The sequence below is a fragment of the Sus scrofa genome, chromosome 14 (assembly GCF_054392235.1).
Source record: "Sus scrofa isolate SSC_HxYL_T2T_F1_AM1 chromosome 14, Sscrofa_HxYL_maternal_Yorkshire_Landrace_v2.0, whole genome shotgun sequence".
In the NCBI taxonomy this organism is placed as follows: Eukaryota; Metazoa; Chordata; class Mammalia; order Artiodactyla; family Suidae; genus Sus; species Sus scrofa.
The window spans coordinates 62,436,000-62,450,339 of NC_139396.1; the positions used below are offsets into that span (position 1 = coordinate 62,436,000).

At 50.4% G+C, this 14,340-nt stretch overlaps 1 protein-coding gene across 5 annotated transcripts in view; it reads left to right on the top strand.

Moving 5' to 3' along the window:
- TRPV4 (transient receptor potential cation channel subfamily V member 4) overlaps positions 1–7,563 on the top strand; it is a 41,869-nt gene extending 34,306 nt beyond the window's left edge. For 4 of the 5 annotated variants that reach the window (XM_084992536.1, XM_084992538.1, XM_013982949.3 and 1 more), the window contains 4 exons: positions 2,143–2,459; positions 4,206–4,333; positions 6,295–6,416; positions 6,869–7,563. In XM_084992536.1, the coding sequence (XP_084848662.1) occupies positions 2,143–2,459; positions 4,206–4,333; positions 6,295–6,416; positions 6,869–7,026 (725 nt within the window). In that variant the 3' untranslated portion in view covers positions 7,027–7,563. 5 annotated transcript variants of the gene reach the window in all.
- The last annotated feature ends 6,777 nt before the right edge of the window (positions 7,564–14,340 follow it).

Genomic DNA, 14,340 nt, shown 5'->3' on the forward strand with positions numbered 1-14,340 from the left:
GGGGAAATAGACTCTATCCTCTTGGTGGAAGGAGCTACAAAGCCACATTGAAGGGGTGTGGATATGAGGGAGGACACATTTTAATCATTAATCGAGCAGCCTGGGCTGCTCAGCACTGGCTCCTTCCTTGATGTCATGATGCCTTGGGACCTTAGTGACACAGGTCATTGGGGAAAGATTAGGGATGGGGAAATTAATCAAGGGGTTGGGCTGGCCTGGTGATCTGCCATCCAGTGACCAGTATCCGAAAGGGAGTGGCCAACCCAGGCTTCACCAGGCTGCAGTCACATCTGAGGAGGTTGGTCTGGGAATCAGCACTGGCAGCAGGAGTCTGATGGTGGTGATATTTTGACCCTGATAATGCCAAGGCTCTGTGTGGATTATTTTGGAGAAGAACTGTGGCCTTAGCTTAGCTGGGGAGAGAGGGACATGGTCTAACTGCCCCTCCAAGGAGTAGGCCTCGAAAGGACTCGCCCTAGTGCAGTGGTTTGGGAGTAGGGTCAAGTCTGGCCTTACTGCAGTCCTAAATATAGAAACTGAAGCAGAAGCTTAGGTGAAAGTAGCAACTTAGTAGTCAGCTTTGTCCAAGGGCTTCTGCTAGGGAACACCAGATCCCTATTCTCTCTTTTTTTTCTCTTTTATTTTCTCACTGTACAGCAAGGGGATCAAGTTATCCTTACATGTATACATTTTTTCCCCCACCCTTTGTTCTGTTGCAACATGAGTATCTAGACATAGTTCTCAAACAGATCCCTATTCTGATGCTGACATATCCCAAACATGGCACATGTGCTACTGTTTCCCACTCTTGTGCCCTTGACAGACATTGCTAATGGATTACAGATGTGTTTTTCTGATAAGTTAGACAAGGTCTTGGAATTCAGGGAGCTCCCTGGTGGCCTACTTCATTAAGGAGCTGGCATTGTTGTTGCTGTGGTTTGGGTCACTGCTGTGGCTTGGGTTTTATTCCTGGCCTGGGAACTTCTGCATGCCATGGGTGCAGCCAGAAAAAAAAAATCCTTCTCAACATGTTTCAGCAGCCACTATATAATTGAATAGCATTAGTATATGGATTGGAACCTGCTTACTATAATCCCAGGCTGAAGGCACCATGACACTGTACATTCCACTGACTGAAGGGACTCCGTCCCCCTCATGCTCCCTGACCTGGATGATTTTGGAGCAGTTGTTGATGCTAAACAGTGTTGAGAAGGACTCTGAGGCTTTGTCTAGGCTTAGTGGGCAGGGATGAGCACCATGATCAGTTTGAGATGTCTGGAGGGGGTGAGGCCTTAGGGAGCACAGCTTCTGGGGCAGGCAAGACAAATACCTAATTTCACCTTCCACCCTTCCTCTCTGAGCTGGTGCTGGTTGGGAAATAGGAGCACTCAAGAGAGTCTGCCCCCAATGCTGGCATTCCAGGCTCCCAAGACTTCTAAGAACAAGAGGCTTGGCACTGTGAACATTTGGAGTCAGATAATTCTCTATGGAAGGGACGGTCCTGTGAGTGGTGGGATGTCTAGCAGCATCCCTTGGTATTTACCCACTAGAGGGGGCCAGTAGTACCCCCTTCCACCTATGACAACCAAAAATGTCTCTAGACCTGCCAAAGGTGCCTGGGGGAAAATTACCTCTGGTTGGGAGTTCCTGCTGCAGCTCAGCGGTTATGAACCTGACTAGTATCCATGAGGATGCAAGTTTGATCCCTGGCCTCGCTAAGTGGGTTAAGGATCTGGCGTTGCTGTGAGCTGTGGTGTAGGTCGCAGATGTGGCTTGAATCTGACATTGCTGTGGCTGTGGTGTAGACTGTAGTTCCGACTTGACCCCTAGCCTGGGAACTTTCATATGCTGCAGGTGCAGCCCTAAAAAAAAAAAAAAAAAAAATTACCCCTGGTTGAGAATCACCACACTAGGTCCTAGGACCTTCTTCCTTGTTAGCAAGAGCTTATGGAAAGAGTGAAGGCTTTGGCTGCAGGGGAACCTGGGTTCAACCACTGGCTTGGCTTCCTTGCTGGGTAAGCTTGGGCCAGTGCTCTCCCCTTGCCGGGCCTTAGCGCTCCCTTCCAGCAAATGGGAACAGTCCTCCCACTTCTCAGCCGGCATCCTCACCCTCGGGGGCCGTCACCGCTCTCCCTCCCACAGCCCTGGTCTCCCTCCTGAACCCATGTGCCAACATGAAGGTGTGCAGTGAGGACCACACCAACTGCACAGTGCCCACGTACCCCTCGTGCCGCGACAGCGAGACCTTCAGCACCTTCCTCCTGGACCTCTTCAAGCTGACCATCGGCATGGGCGACCTGGAGATGCTGAGCAGCACCAAGTACCCCGTGGTCTTCATTATCCTGCTCGTCACATACATCATCCTCACGTTCGTGCTACTCCTCAACATGCTCATCGCCCTCATGGGGGAGACGGTGGGCCAGGTCTCCAAGGAGAGCAAGCACATCTGGAAGCTGCAGGTGAGGCCCCGGCACCCCCATCCCTGGCCCGCCAGCCACTCATTCTTGTCCTTCTAAGGTGGGGCAACCTGACCCACGGTACCCCCTTGGCCTTCCAATGAGCCAAACCATCTCCTTCTGCCTCCACTTCCCTGTCTGTAAAATGGGCACAAAAGGCTGCAGTCTGTTTCGCAGAACCACCTAGCGCATTTCCAGGTGGTTTCTTGCCTGACCACCAGCTGTGGGCTTAGGATTCCCTTGTGGTCCAGTTCTCAGAATACAGTCAGCTTCATCCAGCTCCACTGAGTGAGCTCTGTCAGCACCGGAAATGCTCAGAGCATCGCATTTCAGTGGGGGTCCTGCACTGAGCCCAGGGGGCAGCTTTCATGCCCCACCCTGGCCCAAGAGACAAGACCGGCATGGATACAGGCCACCCCAGAGCGGGAAGCGTCAGCATTCTCATCCAAGGGGCTTTTACAGCCCAGGCGTAACTTCCAGGCTCTAACTCCCCTGGAAGCAGATGTGGATGATGTTGAAGCAGGGCTCACGGGCACTGGGCAGCTGCTGCCTTTGCTTCCCACCGGTTCCTGCCCAATCCTAGAGAGCAGGGGCTTGAGGGGAGGTGCACAGCCCACCTGGCCACATGCAGTGCAAGAACTGGGGTTCCCAGTAAATGATGTCTCCATAAGGCAGCACCCACATTTACCATGACTTGGTGCATTTCCAGGAGATGTACAATGAGGGAAAAACCCTCCACAGTCTTCTTCCCAGGTCTGGGTCTCAGGGAGCCATCTGACTTGCTCTTAAACCTTTATCCATGCCCCTTAATTTCCAAGGCCTCAGTTTCCCCGCTGGGTGTAACTCTTAAGATGCAAACTGGCAGCCTGTGGACTAGATTTGACCAGCAAAGATTTTTTTCTGCATCAGCATATTTTTATTTTTAAATTTTTATTTATTTATTTATTTTTTGCTTTTTAGGGCTGCACCTGCAGCATATGGAGTTTCCCAAATCGGAGCTGTAGCCTATACCACAGCCATAGCAACATGGGATCCAATCCCTATCTGCATCCTACACCACAGCTCATGGCAATGCCGGATCCTTAACCCACTGAGCAGGTCCAGGGATTGAACCTGCAGCCTTATGGTTCCTAGTTGGATTTGTTTCTGCTGTGCCACAATGGGAACTCCACCATATTTTAAAATAATTAATGCAAAAAAGTATAAATTTAGTTATTTTGGCCACACCCTTGGCATGTGGGAATTCCTGGGCCAGGGATCGAATCCATGCCACAGCATTGGCCCAAGCTGCTGCAGTGACCATGCCAGATCCTTAACCCCCTGTGCCACAAGGGAACTCCCAAAAATTGTAAATAGAAAAATCCAGACTTCTGGCCTTTCTTGGAAAGTTGGAAGCCTGGCAGGGCAAGCCCATGTTCCTGCCTGGCACTGCTCAGGTGGATGAGGGGTGGCTCCCCACTTTTCACTGGGTGAGGGGCCTGCACTCCCTGGTCTGCCCAAGCCCCCCTACCCCCGGTGATACCCAGTGCCAAGTGGACACTAGGTGTCCTGGGGCCCTGGCTGCTGATGACCCTGCTTCCCTCATCTTCCCCTGTGGGTGTTTGAGTCAATAACCCTGTTTCCAGGGGCTGTGGGAGCTGGGAACCTAGTTCTCTGCCCACTCCAGCCCATAGCGTCATTTCTGCCAGTAGAGCAGTTAGGCGAGGCTGGGGGCCGCTCACCCACAGCCCGCCCGCCTCCCTCCCGCAGTGGGCCACCACCATCCTGGACATCGAGCGCTCCTTCCCTGTGTTCCTGAGGAAGGCCTTCCGCTCTGGCGAGATGGTGACAGTGGGCAAGAGCTCGGACGGCACCCCAGACCGCAGGTGGTGCTTCAGGTAAAGCTGGGCCTGGTGGGCCCATTGGGCCCATTGGGCCGCCTCATGTGTTCTACCCATTGCAACTTCCCGAGCCACTGAGGCCCAGATGGGCCTGACCAGAACTCAGTTCCTCTGGCTGAGCCAGGGTAAGTTAGTTCAGTTCTCAGCCTCGGTTTCTTCATCTGTGAAATGGGAACAGTGATGGCATCATTCCCTCGGCCAGCCCCTGACACACAGTGAGACAGACATCCCTGTGCATCCAGTGTTACTGCTCCTCTGTCTCTTGCTGGAGGAGGCAGAGGCTCGGAGGCAGTGCTCATCATAGGGCATTACCCTCTATGGATGAAATAATGGGGTGGGAGTCCCCACTGTGGTGCCACGGGGTTGGCAGCGTCTCTGCAGTGCTAGGATGCAGGTTCCATCCCCTGCTGGTGCAGTGGGTTAAAGGATCCCATGTTGCCACAACTGTGGCTCGGATCTGATTCCTGGCCTGGGAATTCCATAGGCCATGGGACAGCCAAAAAAAGAAAAAAAGGGTGGGTTTCAGGGGGAAGCTGAGGATGTTACCCGGATGCATGGGAATGCCAGCTTCTTAGGGGAACCCCAGGCTGACTCTTTTAAGAGGACTCATCCTATGTAACGTGATTGCCAGCACAGAGCATAAGCGTCACGTTTGGTGTCAGAAAAAGTCAGTTTCCACTATGACAGTCCCCACCCCACAGGCCAGCTAGTCAATCCTATTCCACTTGAATTTGAAGTTCAAGTCCTGACTCTGTGATTTATCAGCTTTGTGACTTTGGACAAAGAGTTTAACAAGCCTCAGTTTCCTCATCTGTAAAAAGGGAGCTTCCTTATTGGGGCCTGACCCATAGCAGTTGCTCAAAAAAAAAAAAAAAAAAAAAAAAAAAGGAAATGGAGTGAAAATAACTAAAAATAATTTCAGAAAGAAAAAATATCAAGCCAATCGGGGACCAAGAGGCTATAACCTGACTTTCGGACATGATTTATGAGGGTGACCAATAATAAGAGTGAGAGTATCAAGGAGTCCGTCCATCCGCAGATGAATGGATGTGTATCCATACAAAGTATGATGTGTCCACACAACAGAATATTATTCAGCCGTAAAAAAGGAAGGCAGTACTGATCCAGGTTACATTGTGGATAAACCTTGATGCTAAATGAAAGCAGGCAGACCCAAAGCCACATACTGAATGAGTCTACTTACATGAAATGTCCAGAATAGGTCAATCTATAGAGGCAGGAAGTAGAACAGAGGTTACCAGGGGCTGGCGGGAAGAGGAAAGGGGAGTTATGACTTAATAGGTACGGAATTTCTGTTTGGGGTGATGAAATGTTTCAGAAGTAGATAGCGGTGGGAGTTCCCTGGTGGCTCAGTGGATTAAGGATCCAGTGTTGTCACTGCTGCAGCTCGATCCCTGGCCTGGGAACTTTCACATGCCATAGGCACAGCCAAAAAAAAAAGATAAGTGGTGATGGTTGCACAACCTTTGGAATGTGTTTAATGCCACTGAATTGTATACTTATAAATGCTTTAATTTGGCAAAGTTTATGTTCTAAATAGTCTACCAAAACAAAAAAAGGAGAAGACGGAGTTCCCATCATGGCTCAGTGGTTAACGAATCCGACTAGGAACCATGGAGTTGTGGGTTCGATCCCTGGCCTTGCTCAGTGGGTTGAGGATCCAGCATTGCCATGAGCTGTGGTGTAGGTTGCAGATGCGGCGTGGATCCCGCGTTGCTGTGGCTCTGGTGTAGGCCGGTGGCTACAGCTCCGATTAGACCCCTAGCCTGGGAACCTCCATATGCCTTGGGAGTGGCCCAAGAAATGGCAAAAAGACAAAAAAAAAAAAAAAAGAGGGAGTGCTGGGAGGCTAGAGCAGGGAAGCTGCCTGGGGGCGGGGAAGGGGTGCAGTCTCCCAGGGGTGCCCTGTGACCCTCGCTCTGCTGTGGCCCCACCAGGGTAGACGAGGTGAACTGGTCTCACTGGAACCAGAACTTGGGCATCATTAACGAGGACCCAGGCAAGAACGAGAGCTACCAGTATTACGGCTTCTCACACACCGTGGGCCGCCTCCGGAGGGGTGAGTGGTCAGGGAGAAGTGGGGGGAGACTCAGGGCACAGAGTGGGGGGGGGCCCTGGGCATTCTCGACACTAATTTGCTCTGAGCAGTCCTGTCCCCTTTCTGGGACTCAGTGTTCACATCAGTAGAATGGGAGGGTCTGATGGGCTGGCTGCTGAGCTTCCTCTGCTGCTTGCAAATGCCTGGGGCCCCTCGCACCTGAGACACGGTGGAGAGGACACAGGTGCTGAGGCTTCCTGACTGGGGATTGAAGTGATTCTTCCATTTATTCCAGTGTGCTCCTGGGTGGATTCTGTGACATCTCTGAGCCTCAGTTTCCACCTCTGTAACATAGGGATAATAAGCCTCCCCTTTTAAAACACTGGGGAGGGCCTGGTGCACAGAAGGTGCTCACTGCATGCACGCGCACTCTCCACCCACCCTCACCCCTCCCTCCGCCGTGTTCACCATAGATCGCTGGTCCTCAGTGGTGCCCCGCGTGGTGGAGCTGAACAAGAACTCGAACCCGGATGAGGTGGTGGTGCCTCTGGATAACATGGGGAAACCCAGCTGCGACGGCCACCAGCAGAGTTATCCCCCCAAGTGGAGGACTGACGATGCCCCCCTGTAAGGGCTGCAGGCAGAGCATGTCTCCTCCACTGCCCATTTCTAGTCTGCCTGCATTTCAGGGGTGTCCCCTGGGGGGTCCCCCCAGTGCCCTCTTTCAACCCCCAGAGGTGAGGGCCAGGCAGACATGCCGGGGAGGCCCCAGGACCCTCTGGTCCCCAGGCCCTGGCCTCCAGCCCCATCCCTACCCTGGGCACAGGGCTCCTGGCCACCTGTCTCACTCCCATGGAGTCACGTAAGCAACCCCAGGGCCTCTCTGCCTGCAGGGGCTCAGACCCCTGCCTCTCCATTTATTTATTTGCTCTGCTCTCAGGAAAGCGTCACGACCCCTTCCCCAAGCTGGAGCCTGGCAGGGGCCTCTGGACCCAGTCCCGGGTGCACTGCCGACTAAGCCCCTGGCCCCACCCTGCACCCTGGGCTGCACAGGCCATCCCGTGCTGAAGTGTGGTGGCTTTGCCGAAGGGTCGTGCCCTTGAGGTGGGCCGTGCCTTCTGTGTGTTCTGTAGAATTGTTGGTGCTCAATAAATGTTCACAGATGGTAGAGATGGGGATGAGGGTGGGGATGAGGGTGGGGATGATGGTGGGAAGAGTGGTAACGGGCATGGGAGAGCTAAGAAATTCCTGCGTGTGTGTTCAGAGGTGGGAGGATGGGGACAGGGAGGAGAGCAGGGGCAGTAGTAATGACCAAGGTGGTGTTGAGGGGGATGGTTGGGGGGCTGGACTTGGGGTGGGTGGGGCTGTGAACGTGGGCTGGAGCTGAAGACTGAGCTGCTTCCCTTACGAGGGCAGCTGTTCTCCCCACAGTCACTCTCTACTGCCTGTCACGCCCAGGGGAGCTCCAAGCCTCTGTGCATGAGAAGGAAGCCCCGAAACACCCCATCCTGCTACTCCACCCTGGAGCAGAGGAACCTGCTGCCAGCTCCTTGGTTCTGGCTCAGACTGGGTCTTATCTCCCCTCTGAAGCTTCAGTTGAGAAGAGCTTGGGTCCCAGAGGATCAGACCAAGGACAGCTGTAGTGGGAGAAACACAGAGCATGAAGTCTGTGGATCTGGGTTGGTACTCTACCCAAGCTCTGCCACTGGGTCACTTTACTTCTTTGGGTCTCCATGTCCCCGTCTGTCAGAAGTACATCAACTACTTGAAGGATAGGAATCTATTTAGCTCTCTGAGAATGAAGGGGAGACTAATTGTGTTACCACTAAGGATGGTTGGGGGGCACCAACCTTCTCACAGACCCATTCTTTCCATCCCCCTCTACCTGAAAGTGCCTTCCAGGGACTGATGGCCTCTCCTCTCGGTCCAGGGATGACCCAGCTTTTCCCAGGGCTCCATGCTTCCTCATTCCAACTCAACACACGCAGAGGGTCCTCATCCAGCATTCTCAGTGGGAGTCCCAAGAGCCTTTCTGATTGGATGGACCTGAGTCACATATCATGTCTGAGCCAATCCCATGGCTGGGGGATGGGATGCCCTCTCTGGCTGAGCCAAGCTTTCTGGGTAATGGTGGCTAGGTCCTAAATGCTGAGCCTCAGTGTGCTCATCTGTAGAATGGGGCACAGCATTTGTCAAGTGATTCCCTGGGCTTCTCAAAGAAGAGATGGTTGTGGTTGTGGTGTTCCTATAGTTATATGTTTAGGACAGCAAGTCACAGAAAACTCAGGCTGACTTGAAGAAAAGAATGTTTATTGTCTCAGCAGGAAGTCCCAAGTTAGGGAGGGCAGTACGGTTGGTTAATTCAGCCTCTGTGATTCATTAAGGGTTCTGCCAGCTCATATAGACCTTCAAGCATTTATCAGGAACTGTGCTAGGCACCACCCACGGGTGTGCTGGCTTTTTCCTTACACGGATCAAGGACACAAGATGGTGCCACTGTTTCAAGTATTACATCCAGATTCAGCAGCACCCAGAGGAAGGAGAGATGGTTCTTTCTGTGTATCTTTTTATGAGGGAGAAAAACTTCCTGATATCCCCCAGCCAACCTCCCCTCTTGTATTATTGGCCAGAATTGTGTCACGTGGCCATTGCTTCAGCCAACCAGCAGGCTGGAAGCAGCAGTTGTGCTAAAGTAGCAGAGGACAACAGGGAGAAAGGTAGTTTCCCCAATTTGGTCTGGGTTCTTTGGGAAAGGGGGCGGGGGGAACCAATATTGCCTAGCCAGCCAGTAATATGGGCTACAGGCTTTTTTTCCTGGATGCCCACTATCCACCTTGTCTTTCCAGTGGGGGGGTGTGCAACAATGTCACAGAAAATGGCATTGTGGGGCTATAAAGAGGTCATTTCTCTAGGGGGATTTGTGATGGGTGGGCCCACAAAATAAAAACTTTCTCAACTCAAAGGGACTCCATAATTTTTTTTCCTTTTTTTTTTTTTTTTTCTTTTAAGGCCATACCCGTAGCATATGGAGGTTCCCAGGTTAGGGGTCTAATCAGAGCTACAACTGCCGGCCTACACCACAGCCACAGCAATGCCAGATCTTTAACCCACTGAGTGAGGCCAGGGATCGAACCTGCATCCTTATGGATGCTAGTCAAATTTGTTAACGGCTGAGCCATGACGGGAATTCTGGCACTCCATAAATTATTGAGGTGAATGCTTAATTCATTTTTTTGAGATAATGAAATAATAATAAATGAATAATTTCCTCTGAGGACACTTTTAGGTAAATATATAGGAACTTTTTCAACTGTGATTTTCTAAATATTTGATGGTTTGGGTGTCGATTTTCTATAACTCAAGAACTGTTTAGGGGAAATTTAAAATATTTTCAAGTTGTTGAGATTTTGTTTGTTCGTATAAGATCTTAAAGATGACTTTTCCCAGTGTCCTTCAAAGTATGGGGCATGTACTGGTGGTGTGCCAGAATATCTTCAGGGGACCCACTGGACAAAGAATCACTTGGAGGAAAACATCCCTCCTGATTATGACATAGTCTCAGTTTGATGCTTCTGGGTTTTAATACCTTCCCAACACTCGTGAATCTCTCTTGAACGGAGAAAAACCTGAGGCTCAAGATCTCTGAAAGGCAGAGCTAGAATCAGGGATGGCATTAGCTCCTCCTGGACCACAGGGACTGAGGATGGAGAGGGTAAGTTCCGAGGAAAGCTGGAATGTGCTAGACTGTGTCAATGGCCCTGATTCTTCCCTTCAGCCATTCCTTTGTAACTCTGTCTTCCCACAGTGGGCAAAGCATGGCCTTGCACCCCTGGGCTTGGCCATGTGACTTGTTTGAACCAATGGGATGTCAGCAGATAAGCCAGATGGAGGATGAGAGAGACATGGAACAGAGCTATTTTTTTTTTTTTTTTTTTTTTTTTTTGGTATGGCATTGAGTTTTTGCCTTTTTTTTTTTTTTTTCAAGTGCAGTAATCAATTTTGTGGCAAATAGCTACTGGATATAGACAGTAGAAGAAAGAGTAACTAGAACCCGGTCAGGCCAAAAAACCTGACTGTCCACTGCACTCCGTGTTATAGATGAGGAAACTGAGACTCAGAGAGGGGAAACTTGCCCAGGGCATCTGGCTGGTGAGTGGTGGGGGCAGGATTCGAACCCAGGTATTCTGCCCTCAGACCCCATCTTGGAGAGAAAACCCTCTGACCCTGAGGGGTGAGAGATGATGAGGCCAGATCACTTCTGCTATGGGTGAAGACCCTGGCTGTCACCTGCCACTTCTGCTGAGCCGCCGAGACTGTCAGTTTGAACATACCCCTAACTTTATTCCAAGAAGGATTTCTTATTATGTGCGTGTGTGTGTATTTAATAATGATAAAGCACTTGTATGTCATATTTGACAGCAGGGCTTTTTTCATCCCCAGTTTAAAGCACTACTGGGAAATAATTAGTGCTACCAGAGTCAAAAACAATGGGACCCCATCAGAAAAGACAGTCTCAGAAACTCTCAGATCTTAATTGAACAATTACCTCTTATGCCTATGAATAGTTCATTATTACATGCCCTGTTATTATTAGCTGTTATTATTGTTTTAGATGAATGCTGGGGATTTTTTTTTTTTTAATCAAAAGCCATTTTCAACCATACTGTTCGTCTGCCTCTGCGTACCCATGCTTCTGACATTTCCGAATGTAATCATGTCGTAGTCGGCAGTCAGTCTCCGCACCGAGCCTGGATAACAGTGCGTTCTGATCGCTTCAGTTGTTTGGATGGGGTGGTTAAATACTCCAGGTCTCTGTTCATCACAGTCCTCTGTTATTAATTTTTGACTCCTTGGCAAAAGCATTTGCATAAGAATCAGGCACTTTCCATCTTTTATTTTTCAGGAATCCCAAATCATCAGGGACAATGGGGAGATCCTGGTTCTTCCCCAGCTTTTGAGACAGAAACAAAAGGGGGTGGTAGTGATGGAACCAGACAACAGGATAGAAGGAGGTGGGGACCCAAGCCCTAGGGCTGGAGGGTGGGGGGCTGGATCAGGAGAGGCCAGGCCAGGAGTCTGGGGTTCTTGGAGAGAAACATGAACAGAAGGAAACAGATGAGCACACATACGGTATCTGCCATGTGTTAGGCGCTGTGTTCAGTGTCTGGCATTCATATTTCAGAACTAAGCGTGGGCGCTCATGGACTGGCGTGGATGCCTCTCCGCAAGTCTTGACTTCTTCCTTATTCATGGCACCTCGTTTTGTTTAGAGTTCTCCACTGTGCTTTACAGTCATGGACTTCCCTGGGGCAGCCAGCATGACGCTATCTATGTATCAATATAGGAATAACCACGTAAACCAACTCTGGCCCATGAGACAAAAGGGGAAGTGTGCTGAAGGAGGAGGAATTCTGGGAAATAAGAGAAATATAAGAAACAGTGTCTTCTTTGCTGGGCACTGTCAGGCCTGGATGTGATGCCTGGAATAGCAGCAGCCATTTTGCAACCATGAAGGGGCTTGGTGGAACAGAAAGATGAAAAGGATATGAGTCTTTGATGATACCAATGTGCAACTGAATTCACCAACCCTGGAGCCACCCTACCACAGATCTTAGGAGCCACCCTACCACAGATCTTACGATTGTTTGAAATTACCATTTTTTCCCCTTATTTATACCATGAGTAGGGGTTCCTATTACTTTGCCACAATCATGAAGATAGAAGAACAAATTTTTCTGCCTATTTTAAAGCTGGAGAAAGTGAGACCCAATGAAGTAAACGCTTTTGCCTAAGTACATACAGTCTGGATTGTGATGGAGTCAGAATTCGAATCCTCTTTTAAGGAGGAAAGCCCTGCTGGGGGGAGGGGGCAGGATTTTTTTTTTTTTTTAATTTAGCAATTTAGTCTTTCCACAGCTGGGGCACGTTCTATTTCTCTACAGCAACAGGCCGTGATGGCTTTTACCAGGTGCAGGCAGGACAGGTTGTGTGGAGCTGAGACTAAAACCCAGGTCCCCATATCCCAGCTCAGAGTCTTCTCGGCACATCAAGGTGTTCAATGACATCAGAGACTCCCCCTCCATCTCAGTCCCCCTCAGATAGGGATACGCCCACTGGATCTCCCAGATCCGCCTTGGCCTCTGCAGGGTGGGGCAGCTGATCCTGGAGACTGGCCACCAGGGGCTGCTGTAGTCACATCCAGGAACCTCCACGGAGGCGGTCTGTGGGAAACTTGGATGAGCTTCCCATTAGGTGTGCCCTGAGGCTGTAAGACTCAGGAAATCGGACAACCACCTTTCCCACCAGGAGAAAAAGGGGCCCATATCTGCCTCTATAAAGTCTAGGACTAGTGGCTGTGTGTCCTCAAGCAAGTTGCCTCCCTTCTCTGAACCACACTTTGCTCATTTTCAAAATAGGGGAAACTGAATTCCATTATGGCTCGGTGCTTAATGAACCCGACTATTATCCATGAAGATGTAGGTTCAATCCCTGGCCTTGCTCAGCAGGTTAAGGATCCGGCGTTGCCTTGAGCTGCAGTGTAGGTTGCAGACGTGTCTTGGATCCCGAGTTGCTGTGGCTGTGGCGTAGGCCGGCGTCTATAGCTCCAATTGGACCCCTAGCCTGGGAACTTCCATATGCTGTGGATGTGGCCCTGAAAAGACAAAATATTAAAAAAAAAAAAAAAAAAGGTATCATGGGTACTGCTCAAACATGGGCTTTCTCTCTCTCCCTGGGGGGGTCTTCCCCCTCCTTGGGGCCTAGCTCAACATGGGGGACAAAGACCAATTAGGACACGAGGCTCAACAGCTCCAGGTCAGGGTTGGATTCCAGTTCCTGCTCTGCTGCAAACCCATTAGGAGCCTTTGTGTTGCAGTTGTGGAAACAGGCCCCCTGAGGAGAAGGGACTTAGTTTCCCCAACTGCAACACATGGGGTAGGACTCAGGATTTTCTGAAGCCCTTGGGATGCTAACAGAAACAAAAACTTAGGTGACCAGTAAAAGTTAGGGAAATGCTGGGTTAAAGCTGGAGGGGTATCTTGCCTGTAGGACTTTTCAGAGCCTTTAATTTGCTAACGTGATCTGTGCATCTCCAAGGTAGAGGTGGGGAGGGGGAGAAAGGCATCTGTGTCAAACTCTTTTAACCTAGAAACCCACTTTCCAAGGTGAAAATCAGCCAGAGTAGGTAATGACAGAAATAATACATGGAACGGGCTCCATGCTGCTTGGTGGATTAGACCACCCATCTCTTGTGTTCAACCCCACACATGCTTTGTAATATTAGTCTTACTTTACAGTTGAGAAATAAGTGTCTTAAAGAGGGGCAGTCACTAGCCAAAGGCCACACACTGGGGGGTGGGGGACGCAGCCTCAGGACTGGAACCCCTGAGCCCCACTGCTGTGGGAGGGGATCCCCACTAACAGGACTAATTTGCCCTGTCATTTTTTTTTTTCTGTCTTTTTAGGGCTGCACCTGCGGCATATGGAATTTCCCAAGCTAGGGGTCGAAATGGAGCTACAGCTGCTGATCTACCCCACAGCCACAGCAACACAGGATCCTTAACTCACTGAGCGAAGCCAGGGATCAAACCTGCGTCCTCATGGATACTAGTCAGATTCATTACCTCTGAGCCATGACAGGAACTCCCCTTTTTTCTTTCTTTTTTTCCCTGTCATCCTGATCACACATCACATGATGCTGTCCCAGTCCTTCAAATGCCACGGCTCACTTTAACAGAGGCTCAGAGAACTGGAGTTGAGACTCAGAGATGTCACCACACAAGTCACCCAGGGTCACACATGGAGTCTGTAGGAGACTGAGATTAGTTTTCTTGCTTAGTCCCTTCCCCCTGCCACTCTCTGGTGAGCTGGTGATGGTAGTGATTTAAACAAGAAAGCTCTGGTCTACTGGGCTCACCTGCCCCCATGCTTGGACTCCACCTTCCAG